The sequence below is a fragment of the Linepithema humile genome, chromosome 3 (genome assembly GCF_040581485.1).
Source record: "Linepithema humile isolate Giens D197 chromosome 3, Lhum_UNIL_v1.0, whole genome shotgun sequence".
NCBI classification, from domain to species: Eukaryota; Metazoa; Arthropoda; class Insecta; order Hymenoptera; family Formicidae; genus Linepithema; species Linepithema humile.
In genome coordinates, this window is record NC_090130.1 from 6,570,162 (window position 1) to 6,586,500 (window position 16,339).

General features: G+C 36.0%; 2 protein-coding genes across 2 annotated transcripts; one reads left to right on the top strand and one right to left on the bottom strand.

Moving 5' to 3' along the window:
- The first annotated feature begins 252 nt into the window (after window positions 1-252).
- LOC105676548 (zinc finger protein 248-like) lies at window positions 253-11,395 on the top strand. The gene is made up of 2 exons (XM_012374547.2): window positions 253-453; window positions 880-11,395. The coding sequence occupies exon 2, from the start codon at window positions 1,006-1,008 to the stop codon at window positions 2,065-2,067; it is 1,062 nt and encodes a 353-aa protein (XP_012229970.1). The 5' UTR covers window positions 253-453; window positions 880-1,005; the 3' UTR covers window positions 2,068-11,395.
- Window positions 11,396-12,982: 1,587 nt separating this feature from the next.
- Window positions 12,983-16,034, bottom strand: Arp5 (Actin-related protein 5). Its single transcript, XM_012373986.2, has 7 exons — window positions 15,850-16,034; window positions 15,431-15,745; window positions 15,070-15,350; window positions 14,779-14,997; window positions 14,356-14,654; window positions 14,112-14,292; window positions 12,983-14,045 (listed from the first exon to the last, which is right to left on the bottom strand). The coding sequence occupies exons 1-7, from the start codon at window positions 15,956-15,958 to the stop codon at window positions 13,422-13,424; spliced, it is 2,028 nt and encodes a 675-aa protein (XP_012229409.1). The 5' UTR covers window positions 15,959-16,034; the 3' UTR covers window positions 12,983-13,421.
- Between the last annotated feature and the right edge of the window lie 305 nt (window positions 16,035-16,339).

A 16,339-nucleotide genomic window follows, 5' to 3' on the forward strand; every position in this document is an offset into this window, starting at 1 on the left:
TATAGATATGAAGTAGATGTGATGCGACCAATGAGAAGACACGACGGCGTATACGGTCTAAGGGTAAATCCAGACAAATTTGCATAAACGCACAGGCATAAGGAAATGGATGGTCTATGAAAAAAACACACAAGGAAATGTACCAATCCAATTCCTTTTGCGTATGCTCATGCATTATGCAAGTTTGTCTGGATATACCCTAAGAGGAGCGACCAATTAGATGGCCAGCTTGCGCGTATCGTCAGCGATGGTGCGCGCGTGTACGTGTGCGCGCATATAAGTGCCAGTCGCGAAATATAGTAGCAGCCATCTTATATTTTGTGTCGGAGAAAAACAATTTGGCCGTACAAATGTTTCGCGATTGCCCGTGAAGCCGCTCGACGACGGGAGGCGGTGCGCTCGATGAGGCGCGACGTTTTTCGACCTTAAACCCGGACCACTACATTAGCAAAGGTTCGTATCGGCCGACGAGCATTTTAATCCTTTCCTTCGAGGACGCACAACAGACACGATACCCCCACTCGCTGCTATCGCTTGCGAGAAATCCGGTTTTGCCGTCAAAATATTCCGCCGTTCCTCTGTCGGCGCCTTTTTAAAAATAGAGCGGCTCGCGTTGCTCGCCACTGGGCTAACAGCCTTTTCATGACGGCATCGCGCCGTGTACGACGACTCGGCGTAAAAGTTATGCAATCAGCTGATCGTCTGGCTACCTTCTGTCACTTGTCAAAGATAAATGTCAAAGTGTCTCGGTATAACCTGACACGGATATACGCGCGCGTCGTGTATGCGCGCCACATCCATTCGCGATAACGTCGCGCATAGCGTCGCTTTGTTCATGGCGTGTCAGGATCAACGCTTCAGGTTTTGGTTCTTGTACAGGTGGATTGGTACGCAGGATATGAGCAGTTTGTCAAGCGCAATCTGACTCTGCTCCCTCATCAGCAAGCAGCACCGCAGCAGGAAGAGCAGCCTCAGCAACTGGCTCAACCGCAGCAGGCTGACATAATGACGTCCATGTTTGAACAGCAGATCAAGAGCGAGCCCATGGGCTTTTACTCCGTTGCTTCCAGTCGTTCGGACGGATCCAACTCCATGGTAAATCTGTCTGACGATCGCGAGGATCTTTCGCAGCAGGAGAGTCACCTGCAGCCTCAACAGCAGACACTGCAGCTGAATCAGCAGCAAAGTCAGCAACAAGTTCAACAGCAAAATCAACAACCGACACAACAACAGAATCAGCAACAGCAGAGCCAAGGCATGCAACAACAGGAGGCACCCAGTCGTCAGTCTACGGGCCAACAGACCGTTAAAGAGGGTTCACGGTCCAAACCTCAACCTTGCAAGGTTTGCGGCAAGGTTTTGTCCTCGGCTTCGTCCTATTATGTGCATATGAAGCTTCATTCAGGAAACAAACCCTACCATTGTACAGTATGCGAGGCGAGTTTTTGCCGCAAACCTTATCTGGAAGTGCACATGAGGACGCACACGGGCGAGCGACCCTTCCAATGTGAGCTGTGTTTGAAAAGGTTTACTCAGAAGAGCAGTCTCAATACTCACAAACGAGTGCACACAGGGGAACGGCCGTACGCATGCGACATTTGTCAAAAACGTTTCGCCGTGAAAAGCTACGTTACGGCGCACCGTTGGAGCCACGTGGCTGAGAAGCCTCTGGTCTGCGACCGATGTTCTCTCACATTCACGTCCAAAAGTCAATTTGCGATTCACATCCGCAAGCATACCGCCAGTACCACTTACGAGTGCAATATCTGTGGACGTACGTTCGTACGCGACAGTTATCTGATAAGGCATCAGAATCGGGTACATCACAACATGAATCAGAGCAGCTCGAATCACAATCCTCCGACGCCGCAGAGTAGTGGCGCTGGCACGCCAGGTACCGAGTTTGAGAGTCCGGTCTGTGATCTGCGCTACAGCGAAGGACCATCGTCGTTGGACGGCCTCGCGGGAGCCAAGGGCACAGGCATTGCCGCGGAGATCGCCAGTTTAGCCAAGCAGAATAATCTACAACTTCCACTACCGCTGCTGCATCCGCAGACCACCAACTAGTGTTTAGACGGCAGCAACGCCATCCAGTCCTTGCCGCAGCACCAATCACCGCAGCAAGTAGTATGTCCCACCTCGGCGCCTTCGCCGTTCACACTTAATTCACCTATATCTCACACCGAGCACACGAGCACACCGCAGAGTGTCTACCAAACGACGGGCTCCTCCAATCCTATGGATAGCCCCAATTCCCAACTCTACCCGCACTTGTCGTCCCCTTTAGATCCGACGTCGGAATCGCAACATCATTCACATCAGTTGCATCGCGGCTTCCCCCCGCCAGGGCTTCATCCCACGCTTTATCTGTATGCTCAGTACTCGAATACGAATCCCACGATCTCGTATTCGGAATATATGCAGCGTAACAACTGAACGTGAAGTCTTCATCTAGCATCGATCGACTTTCAACGCGAACGAATTACCAGTGAAACTGGTGCTATTTAATCGCGTCGGTTGATCAAAGTGCCTACTGAGCATCCACTTCCGGATCGTAACAACGGATGCTCGCTCGTCACAGTTAGGAATTGCGATTTCGATTTCGGTCAAAGAGGGGTCACGACGATTCAGCTGATCAATTGTGAATTGATCGCTGCTCGATAAAATTCTTCGCTAATACTTTATGTCCATTTAATGGATTTTATACTCACGAGCATCTTTTAACACGAGATTGAATAGCACCCGCTTGAAGAGCGGTTTTTAATCGTCGAATGATGAGATCGTGCTGGCGCAAGGATACAACGTTCTAATGAATCGATAATGATTCGATTTACCCGTACGCGATGCTAGCTGAAACCGAAGCATGTAACGTTTCTACGAGTCTCCGCAGTTTCAGCACTCTTATTTCGTCTGATTTTAATCACGTCTCTGCGACATATACATATACATATATATATATATATATATATATATATATATATATATGTGTATATATGTGTGTATATATATTATGCGAACCATTACTGACACACGTACACATATTTATATTATATTTTTAAAGGAGTTTTTAGTCACTTGAATCTGTGATATAGATAGTAATTATTATCTACAATGATTAAACTATTGGTTTACTATTTTGATGAATATCAAAACGAGAAAAAAAAGGAAAAAAGCAATGTCACGGAGCGATGTAGTTATCAAAAATTTTACCGGATATTGGTCTCTACCGAAGGTGTTTGGTAGACACCCTACTATTAATTTTACAACAACAGTAAAACAACAACATCAAGAACACTATATATTGCTAATACTACTACTATTATTCCAACTAATACTACCACATCTATCACCACCACCGACATTTCCCCAATTATATATTACTATCACTACACTATTATTACGATTATTAATACTGTCATCACTATTACTCTGCTGCTACCACGTACTACTATTACTCCTAAAACTACTTACGATCATTAACGCTAAGACTACACACACAGAAACACGATATGTACGAGAGCGCGCGTTTATTTCGATTACGGTCCGTCACATAGTCGTCATGGTTTCTCTTTAGCTTGAAACGCTGCGAGAATTCCATCTTCTGTCGCTTTCTTGTTAGATGGTAGAACGTTTATTTTCTCGTTGACATTGACAGATATATTCGTCGCGATGAGGTGCGCGTTTGTGATAAAAATCGTTCTCTTCGTCAGCAGATCGCAGCTTTGAATCAGTTCCATAGTTGTACTTACTTTCCACATATCGAAGTGTACACAGATATATATTGTGTATATATGCATATATGTATATGTATATGTATGTATGGATATATATGTATGTATATGTACACATGTATGGATTTATGAAGCGAAAATGGTTGGATGGAGAAGGTAAAGAGGTTTTACGCGTAAGGAGCGCAATAGGTTGTTGATTTTTCGCAAACGCTGTTAGCTATTAGTTTATTATTATCTCTTGCTCATTAACGCCGCGAGCTTCGGTGCAAGCGCGAGGGAACCATGACACACAACCGCGCATAAAACTGGAAGTAGATTTCGCAATGCACATCTTATATGCGATTATCATTTTTCAATAATCGATCTAAACCAGTCGCTACCACTTGTAAACGCAACTTACCCATTAATTACGTGTATGCAAGATCGCGTTTTAGAGCTATGAAGGTACACAAATTGAACGAGAAGATTATATACATATATTTACGCTAGCGTGCCTCGAACCCTTTTATTGTGGTTCTTTCTTTCTCTCTTTTTCCTTCTCTCTCTTTCTCTCACTCTCTCTCTCTCTCTCTCTCTCTCTCTTTCAGCGATCTAATTTTTCACGTGAAATGATCAAAATAATTCTGCGCGCGTATGCCTGAGGCTTTCGATTTAAAAAGGATGCGAAGTCACCTGGGCAAGACTGATTTTTATTGTAACGGACTGTGAGATACGAAATGTTTAGTCTTTTTCTTCTTTTCTTTCTTTATATATTTTATTCTCTTTTTTTTTCCAATTTCTTTTTTCATTACGGAGACGTGTGTGAGCACATTGAGGAAAAGATAATGCGATAGTGTCTTTTATTGATAAAGAGAAGCCGCATGAAACGCATGTTCTTGAACGACGGAATGAGTTAAATAACCGGCAATTGATTAATATAATCTGTCGCTTCATTAATTGACATTGTTATTTAATTAAATGAGTGACCACATTAATTAAAGTTAAATAAGCAATTAATTAAGTTAATTACGCGTAAGAAGAATCGTGAACGCGTAATTTTTGGTTCACGATCGAGAAAACGAGGTGCAATGAGAGAAAGCAATTGATCTTTTTGTTGGCTAGTCATTGGGCAGCTCTACGAGATATTAATTGTACTACAAAGCTGTGATTAAAGCCTCCGTGCATATGACCGCGCAGCTCCTAATTATAGTGATATATATATTTTGTAGCTTGTTATAAATATAAGTAAAATAGATAGCCTTAGGAACACATCTACAAATTGTAGTTCCGGTCGATCAGTTAATTATTCTATTCGATCTCTCTTTTTTTCTTTTTCTTTTTTTTTTCTTTTGTTGTTTTAAGCGCATACTTTCGCAGTGTTGGGCAAAGGCACATATTTAGGTACTGTAGGTTATCGTTTGGGGAGGAGATAATTATGTGATTATTTAAAGAGAGTTTTATACAAGTGCGCGCGGGGCGCGAGTTTACGTTTTGTAAATTTTTATATAATCACTGTACTGTTTGAAATAGATGCTTGCTTTCAGGTGACTGCTCTTATTTTTCCGATACATTTTAAGCTGATTATCTGTCAGAGTTCAATAATCTGCGAATTGCCAATCAATGCACACAGTTTATTATGAATACTCAATTGCAGAACTATTTCATGCTATCTGAAAGTAGTCACGTAAAGATAATAATGTATGTATGTACATTTTTTAATCGAAAAAGTTTTAGTTTACTTACGTTCCTAAACGTTAAGACTGTATTTGCACAAAACGATGATTAGTTTTGAAATTTTACTAATCGAAGGAAAATTAATTTCGCGAATTAGAGGCTTTATTTGCTAAAGATAACAATTCTCGATATTTAGAATTGAATGTTGTAATTATATTTTTAAGTAAATATAATCAGTGAATTTCAATCAGGAACGGTGGTAGCCAGTACATTAACGTCCTGAAAATGTAGTGAGATTTTAGCTGTGTTATTCAATACTTATATAGTATACGAGCTATTTCAGACAGTATATCGCGTACGTATATATAGACTGTACGTATATGTTAGGATTGCCCAGCACTGATCTATCGAAACTTCCGAATCGGTAATAACGATCTCACATCGATAACACATGACCGCTTTTCCGCGGACGTATCTTCGAGTTCTGATATTCGTGGCATGTATATCAAAAAATGTGTATTTTCGTAAGAAGTAAGGAAGATAGTTCCTTTCTTCAAGAGAGCACTCGTCGGACCAATATATGTGTACATATAAGAAGTGATAAAAAAAAAAAGAGGAAGAAAAGATGTTTCGTGGCGCTTCTAAAGCGCAGTGCACGTCTGCAAGTGCTATAATACTTGTTACGAACGAATATTTGTTATACGTAGATACGCGAACGTGAGATGCACATTTCTCTTTATTCGTTTATCTTGTTTTTCTGTCTTTCTTAGTGCGTTCTGTATACAGACATTTCTACTTAATCGTCTAACTACCGGATAATTTCGATGATTTTTTTTGTTCTTATTTAGATAAAGAATGAAAGATCCTTATTATTTTCAAAATATTCAAAGTAATTTTTTTTTTGTTCTCTTAATGTAAGCAAAATTGATAAGTTATGAAATGAGGACGCATATTCGTATTACAGATTTTAATTGCGATGTGCTTAATCGAATTCATTGATGATTGATATCAAGAACTTGCTAATGTAATATTAACTTTGTTCTACTTTTTTCCTGCTCGTGACCAGACCTACATTGGTTTATTTTTATTCTACATCTGACGTCTTTCATAATGACAGATCACTGATTATTTCCGGTAGTTGGAGTATCGATTATTCTCGCAACAGAGACATTACATTGCTTCATGCTGATTCACTCTCCATTTCGCATTATAGTGCCAGAGAACAATTGATCCTACGTCAATCGTGGTTTGACATAAGATCGATTTTATCGTAGTAACGTTTGTACGAAAAATTCGACAAAAGGGTCGGTTACCCAAATCATCACATTGTTGAGGACGCGAGAAATTGATGATAGACTAATATCGCGAAATTTATCGCGCGAAAAAAATAAAAAAACGGACGAACCATGTCACGCGGACATGTAATCTCGAAATTTGTAACAGCAAATTGTACATAGTATAATCAGTAAGGGAATCAAAAGACGTGCTGCGTTAGGAGACACAAGTATAAGAGCCCCTATATAAAACAGTTCAGTTCAAAAGTTACCGTTTATATATTCCATTCTGGTTTTTATTTGCAGCATTACTGATTTCTCCGCAAACGATCAAGGCGAATAACTTTTTATTCAAATCATTATTCATTTATATAATTGAAATTTAAATGAGCATGGTAATGAATGCTAAAATGATTATTTTGTATTACCGGTTTGTGATACACGAGATTAATTTGCTGGATCTAAAGATTAATTACATTGTTGCTTAAACACTTGTACAACTATTATTTCCGATGAATGCGACCAATATTTATAACTGAAATCATTAGAAATACATACGGTTGGTCTTTTTAAAAAAAAATATTACAGGTTTCTTCAATAAATTTTTAATCATGTCGAAACTCGTTAACAACCACAAAATTATATGCCTTTTGTGCTTTACTATGAAATATAATTACATTAATGCAACCAAATGCAGCGATTGTATTCTGAATGAATATTTGGTTGATAAAACATTAACACACGCGTTAAAAGTATTTCTCAAATAATTTGATCTTGTGACACAAAAATATATTCGTCTTGAATAATTGTAATATATGAAAAGGTGTACATATATGAAAAGATATAAATTTGTAGTATTATGTAAGATACTCATTCTTCAAATGTTTACAAAGATTTAATTTGGTGCATATCTTTAACATGGCATGTAAAATGCGTTTATATCAAGTATTTCGACATTATATTTTGACGATGAGAATATTATTGCAATACATTTTACGTTTATAATATATATTATATATTATAAGTCTCTGTAAATTGATGCAATATTTAAAATATAATATTATATTAATATATTAATTAATATATTATTATATTAAAATATATAATATTTATATATAATACATTTGTAATATATAATATATATTGTATGAATATTATATACGCAATTGACTGTTCAAGTTTACGTTTGTGATTATTTTACATCGGTAATGGCGTTATTTCATTAAAATGTTTTATTTCAAATTAAGAGCACAAAGTTGATATTTATTTTTATATAAAAAAAAACATGAATAATGTAAATTTATATTTTCATTATCTCTAGCACATTAATAAAAAAAAATCTTATGATTATATATTAAATTTATTAATGTTTCGTTTCTAAGCAGCGATATTTTATGCAATAAGTTCCTTACATTATCTATCAACATTTTTTATAATTTTGCAGTGCGGAAGAAGTATGATATGATTGATATCTGTTTAATGATAATAAACGTGAACGATAAAATGTACACTTTATTTTCTCATTCGAGATATAAATGCTTTTTTTTGCCTGATCATTATAGTATTAGATTTTCGCAAATTTTTATTTATCTGAGCAACTTGTAGAGAAGTGAGTTTTCAAAAAATTAGTATATATTTTATATTATATTTTGTAATAATATATATGCAGTATAACAATACTCTTTATGAATTTCCGCTATACAAGATGTATTGTAGATTCACGAAATTCTTCCGCACTGTTCTCAAATTCTATTGTCAATGATAATTTTCTTCATTTATGATACACTATTCGTGCCATTTCATTAACATGTTGATTGTTGTCGGAAAAGAAATAATAAATTTAACAAAGATAAAATAATGAAAGATTAATTCAATTATTTTATCTTTGTTAAATTTTTCAATTTCTATTATGCATTCTTCCCGCTTGATTATCTCGGATTACAGCATTATACTGCAATACTCTTAGAGTTTAGCAAGTAGTTTGCACGTATCTTCCCGATGCATTCTCCGTGCGAGTTTAAATTATTGAATCGTGTGGAACTATTGGTGGTGGCACACCCTTACTAAGTCTCCCCTTATAGATACACAGAGTCTCCTAGAAAAAAATGACGGATTTCTGAAACATATTAATCGTCGAAAAAAAAAAACAGGAACAGATCTTCATCGCGATATCCCTTTCGCACAAATATAAATATCTTTAATCTTTTATTGAGAATTTATTGAGAGAAAGTATTAGGTAAAGAATTATTTGGACAATTAACGTTTCGATTGGGTAATTAGTGTGAGAGGGATTAAATTAGATTCGAGAGTATTTCTCATTTCAGTGAACAATGCTGTCTCCGCGAGTAAAGTGGCAACGTTTTATCGGAGGGCACTAAGTTTCATTCCTAATACTTTCAAGCCAGTTCCTTGTCCGACTACTTTTACCAAGTGCTCTATCGTGCCGTGTGATCGACTCCGTACTTGTGATAGCCTGGCTCGTACGTTTTATACCCTTGCATCGCCTGGCACGAGCAGCACGTGATGTAATTAAACCTGACTTTCGGTAGGGAGTCGATCGAGGGAGGAGGGGCAGTAAATAAAAAAAGGATTCGAGCTTTCGAATTTAACGATCGGTCCGACGAACGATCGTAACGAAGGAAAGACACCTAAAAACGAAGACGGGGAACTTGATGAAGCAGAGGGGGAGTTAAATTGACAATGCTCGCGTCGCTCGACATTGCGCCTGTACCATTTTGCTTCTTTAGCAGAGTACAACGCCATTTATTTTTGTAATACGTTTACGTAGGATAGCTCTTATTTTTATAGAGGTTTACTGTGCTACCGTAAGTCTTATAGAGGCCTGCGTAATAAAGTAGTGTAGGATTTTTGTAGGTGCCGCGGAGTCCACGGTGGGATATACATATATAAATATATATATTAAAAAAAAAGGACACGCACTTCTAGTACTGGCTTTAGTTTGGAAAGAACACGAACACGGAGACACATTAACACACAACACGGGACAGAAACTTTATTATCAGGGCAATGATTCTCAAAGCAATCTTTTTCGCGGGCAAGTTAATGGGAGGAAATGGATGAAAGAGGGTTTGGCAGGGATTTTTTCGCGAGCGAAGGATATTAGCTGACCACATTTACAGCAATAAAATATTCCCCCGTCTCGGCGGGGCGGCGACCGCTTCGACAATAAGCGCTCCGTTTCTATCCCTAAAGATTAACAATTATTGCCGAAGCGATGCGCATCACTTTTTTCTGACATCGAGGCAGTCATCGTTTCGACTTAGGCGATTTGCTTGATCCACGCGCCGAGCTAGATTTAATACGATGTAAAAGAGATGTACAAAGAGTACCGTGTGTGTCAAGCGAATCACTGGAAGGGATGTAATAGTAAATACGGAGGCACTTCGAGATTAAACAACCACGTTGAGAGACAAATGTCGTCGTGTAGCATTTTTGAACCGTATAGAGATAATATCGATTCAAACGTATAGATGAGATAAAACGGAGAGAAGGACCGTTAAACGGTGTTTACCTTTATTTGAAATAAATTGATAGTATTTTTGTAGCAGCCGACGAGAGATTTGAACACACTTTTTACATGTACGAAATCTGCACATGTACATACATATAATGGTCTTCCTCGTCCAACGATATTTTTTTGCAACGATGACGAGAGTGCGCCTTGGCGCTTTTCATTCAATCTTCACAGCTTGCCATTACACTTCTGCAATAGTAATGCACAGAGATTATAACATCACAATGCAAAGAAGTTGATATTTATGGATTTTTGCTTTTTGCATTACTTCAACATGTTCCGCAGCCATGTTTTAATTGGAAGATTGTGATAATCGCAGTCGATATATGATACTAGTCTTGTTACGTATATTCTAAGTTTGGAAATGAGATATGATCAATTATAATTGGCGAAAGTTTTTTTTGAACTTTTATGCGAATTGTTTCAAACTTTCATATTAATATTACCTATCACAATTATTATTTCATTTCCAAATATATCTATTGTCAATTTATATATTATCTATTATGTATTAATTCATTCTCACGAGCTGTGAAAAATTAATATATGTTAAAAAAAATTTGGTCTCTTGGGGATGCTAAAAATCACCAAGCCATAAGTACAAGCGTAAACTCTTCTATCGCTATTTCTCTCAACTCGAATTTTGAACGGTGCCTAAAGCCTTGATTAAATGACGAACGAAAGCAAGTCCGGAATTGCGTGTCGTCGAACCCTTGGTGAATAAGGGATGAGAAGAAAGGGGGGGGATAAGAGGGGTTGCTCTTAATCGTGTATCTGACGTACCCACGCATCAGCAACATCAGGTCTTAAAATTACACAGAAGGAACAAAATTTCTGATACGATACGACGATAAGATTATACCTATATACCGTCGACGCGTAGAAAGTATCATGTCACGTGTTATGTACACCCGCAGTGTGTATGTACGTACGTATGTATGTATGATGTAAACAAGGGAATTATCATAGCGCTCCGTTAAGGAAGAATAAAGTATATATGTAATTGAAAGATAATTAACGCTACCGAACTAATATAAACGACAATGAAAAAGTAGGTAGGACTACGCCGATTTATGTATGTACGTATAAAATGTAAGAACTGCGAGTAATGCACTTTTGTAATAGTCATTTTGCGAAAAATGATAAAAAAAAAAAAAACAAGATAAACAATAGCAGAGAGAATAAAAAGTTGACGCTTGGTATACCATAGTTTTTATCGACATATCCTATCTGAACACATCCTCTTTACGTACATACTGCATCTAGTTATTATTACAGGTACGTGTTATATATAAGATATTTTATGAGTAAACGATACTAATATAATTACGATTATTATTATTGTAATTATTCTGATATTATTATTATTATCGAATCATTAATTGATAATTAATTATTTGTCATATAATTAATGCGGAGGATATAGGTGCGTATAACATAAAGATGGTACAACTAAGGCAAGCATGTACTGTACATAGTTGTCAATCTTTGCCCCACCACACGAATTATATACATATGCATAAATATATATGTATATATAAATGCATACAGCCATTATATTGCAGAAAGGAAAACATTAATCGTTGTTGTACTAGTTATTATTGTGAATTATTATTATTACTGTCATTCTTATTACCATTATTATTATTATTATCATTACGATTATTGTTATCATTGCAATCATTATCATCATCACTCTCATCGTTACTGCGGTATCATTTTAATGCTACGTATATTTTTAATTAATGTTACATTATTGTTAACGGAAGTAGCCCCTCACTTATAGCATATGCAGATCAAAAGTTGCATTCGTATTTATTTGCAGATTGGATTCTACCTCAATCTTATTGTAAACAAAACTACCCAAGTGTCCTCCACACCTACCCTTCCATTCTCTCTGAATGAAAATTTCATAAGATATAGCGCGTTGTTACACAAGCGAAATATTGATTTGCAGCAACTTCAAGAAAAAAAGAAAAAAAAGCTGTGATAGATGTAAAGGATATTTAAATTATAAGTTTTTTTGCGCTATAACAATATATATCAGTGACTCTTGCAAACGGAATACGCCTGGAAATCCGACATTGAGTTTATTTCTAGATGTAGTAAACGCAATATGAAACGAAACAGATTAATTTTGATGTGAATATACCATTTCGTTAAATTTCAGTTCTATTATCTTATAGTCATTGCAACAAGGCTGTTCAAGGATTAAGAAAGATATTAGTTTTGTGATAAAGTTTACGATTTTCGTTTGCAGATATTGTCAGAACATTATGTAATATAAGGTTTATGTTGTATATTGTTTTAATAGAAAATATTTATAAAAATCCCAGTTTGTTTTAATACGTTATTTATGTAAAAGTAAAATATTTTAAAGTATTTTATACAGAAAATTCTTTAAAGAACATGCCTAAAATTGTAAGGATGTTATATCACACTTGTAATATCCGTTGCAAGTCGAAAGGCACGTTTTCCGAGGCTTGATTAATTATGTAAAAACAAATGCTGTGCACTTGTGATCTAAGAATTTGTGATCGTCGATATGAATTATTCTTTCTTTTTTGTTCTACGTCAGATTATATTCGAACAATTGAAGAAATTACATCGGTTCCTTTATTAATGCGTTGCGCAAGAATGAATAATGTTAGCTGTAATTGCTTATATAGAGCCTCAATAATGATTTCAGTGTATTATTATATTGTGATGTTAGTTTAAGAGCGCTTCGAACCGATATCGGAGATTTGTACTGAAGTTGGTGTAAAATCAATCTTATCGCTAAGGTGAGGGATCACTTTCATAATTTTTTAGGCTACTCGAAGAACGCCCAAAAGCCGATGTCGATTGTCCTTGAAAAATAAGAAAAACGTAAAACGTATAAAACGTATCCCGCGTAATTGTGTTGAATGGCGAAATGCGATGTTTGGGAACTGTATATTGTGATCAGCAAACAGACTACAATGTAGTTTGTTCGTAATAAAATGAACAAACAAAAATACTTGTGTAATAAAGTAGATATCCATGAACAACAATTGGTCGTATTTTTGTTAATATCCATTTAATAATAAAATTTATTCGTATCAAGCTTAAATATTATTTTACATGAGTCTTATTTGATCAAATTTGTCGAACAGCAATGTAAATAACAAAATTTTGTTTATTTCTTAATTATATTATGTGAATATATATATATATATATATATTCAAATTATAATTATAAGTACCTCTTTATTCAATTTCCACATCAACTACGGCATCCTCTACGATTACTTGTTCAGATGTTACAGGTACCTGTATCATTGGCAAAGGATCAGGCGATCGAGTGTAAGTATTGCTTGTTGAATGTTCTTTGAAATACTCTCCACCCTTCTCCTCATATTCTTTGCGACTGACCAAGTACTCAGGAAGATTGCCATTCAAACCAAAATCTCTTGCACCGTACCAAGCATCCAAACTGGTATTTTTCGCAATATTGACATGAAAGTTGGATCCGAACGGTCTCATTTCGCGTAACTCGCGTTGTAATCTTTCTAATAACCCTGGAAAAGCTGTTGGCCCACCAGTAAGAAACACGTTGCTCACAAGACGCGCTTGTTCTTCTGTGGAATACTGTTTCAAAACAAATTCGATCGTCTCGGCAATTCCAGCTTCTACGGAACCAACCATGGACGGTTGAAATAATAATTCTGGTGCCCGTAAACGTTCTACGCCAACGTGAAGTTGATGAGTTTCTCCAGGAACCATGGGAACATTGGAGCCAGCACTATCAAATTCTGGATCATGATGACGCAGAACGTCTTCCAGTTCTAAGAGTTTCTCCTGTTCTAACTCTGAATCGGAATCGCCACCTTCCTACAAAGAAATGCTTTGTAACAAAATATATCAGTCTGTGTTATTTGATATAAGAAAAATATGTACCCTATTTATAACTTTGTACACGTCCCAGTCTTCGTCTCGCATCCCAAAATCATCATCGCGTTTTTCTTTTTTTGCCAATTGACTAATTATACGCATTCTTTCCTGTGCAGCAGCCGTTCTTCGCTTTGCCATATCTTGTCGTCGTTGTCTCTTTGCCATACGTTTATCTAATATCTCTTGTCTATAAAAAAATAACAGTTTAGTAATCTGTTAATAAATACATGTGCATATATAGAAAAATTACCTTTTTTTTCTCACTCCAGCAATCCATTCATCAATATCCTGATGATCTTTAGGTTGAAGGCTAGTCTTAAATTTAGGTTTTTCTTCCATTACAATATTTTCCTCTTGTGAATTAGCAGCAACTATTTTTTGTCTGGTTCTTTCCACTTTTGCTTGTAAATTGTTGATCATTTTTATTAAATCAGCTTCATTTGCAAGAGAGTAAGACTTTAATGCCTGATCAAATTCATCTATTTCACCTTCTTCTAGAAGATCTTGAACTGCCAACAGTTGATTAAGTTGTTCTTCATCTTCTGCTAACTGGAAATATAAGATACGGGATTAAATATTATCTTCAAATAGGAATAATAATGTATGACAGTAATATATAAAAAATAGAATTATATAAAATAACTAACTAAAAGTTAGTATTAATAATACTAACTCTTTCTTCCCTCTTTCTTGCATTAATTTCCATTAATCTTCGTGCTAATTCTCGCTTTCTTTCTTTCTGCTGCTCAAGTGTTAGACCAGGAGTGGTAGTAGGCGCAATATATGGCAATTGCACTCGCAAAACACGTGTATCATAATAATCTACATCTGCCCATTTGGATAAATCCTCCTGATAGCCTAAAGCAATCGTTGAATGTTCGTGTATCAATTCCTGAAGGTCATAAAATAAATATTTAGTAATTTCTGTTGTCGCTTATAATCAATATTTAATATATGTATGTACCTCTGCACGACTAAGTGTTATCGCATTGACATGTACTGGATATTTCAATTGAAGAAGCCTATGCATATAAGACGTGATATGATATCCACCAACATTGATTCTTCTTGCATTCATGGCATCTGCTTTGCCATCCAATATTGGTATTATATGAGTTGTGTGATATCCTATGCTAACTATTAAACCATCAGGTGGACAGTTATTATGTTGATAAGAAAATAAGCAATCAATTCCATATGCTATTGATGGTACATTGTAACATTCAAACAACAATTCCGCCATCACTGAAATACATAATACATACATAAGTTTAGAAAATTATTGAGTATTATAAAAATTGTAAAGTAAATTGATATTTTCTTACAGTTACGAGAATAATTGGGATTGAGAAATGCTTCTGTCAAAATAACTGGATGGTTCACAGTGCCTTCTGTGTCTATGCCCATATGAGTAAATGTATAGTCAAATATCTGTTCTTGAGCCTCAAAATGCGTTACTACATTTCGATCAAACTGAGTTTTCAACTGAAATCGAACGGCTTCAATGTTTGCTATGTCATTTCCTACTTGAGGCTCTCCATCTTTCTTGCCACGCTCTTTCCGTGGTTTTGCTATGAGATTCTTGAATATTAATTGTGGTTCCTTTTCAGTAGCCCAACCGACTCTGCAGTTGTAGGATCCTAATGCAAAATAGTATTGTTACTTTATCAAGTATAACATATATACACATATATACAATCAGTAAGTAAAACATAATTAAGATACATTTACAAGTGTGAATTACCATTGTCAATAACAAGTGGTGTACATTCAGACTTCACTCGTTGTGGATAGGCATGTATTATATCCGGTATGGCTTTTATATCTTTTAATTCAATTAATTCTATTTCCATTTTATCAGCTTGAGATACAGCTTGTAAACTTTACGTGCTTGTCGCAACAGAACGACATAACCTATTTCGCACAAGTATCGCCCTCTTAGATATGTAAAAAATGACAGTACTAAATGGAGTTTTAAAAAGAAAATTTTATCTATATTTATTTCTTATTATTCAAATTTGATTCATTTATTAATTATTATCAAATAAACAAAATCAGAACGCAGTAATTTATTAACAAAATTAAATTTACCGCGCTATAAAAGTTTAGTTGTCTACTACGATAGTCAAATTACCGATTAACAGATACAATTATAAAATACAACGGTTGAGTAATCGACTTTGGAAATAGGATCTCTAATTGGTAGATCTAAAAGTATGCACCAATTAGAAACA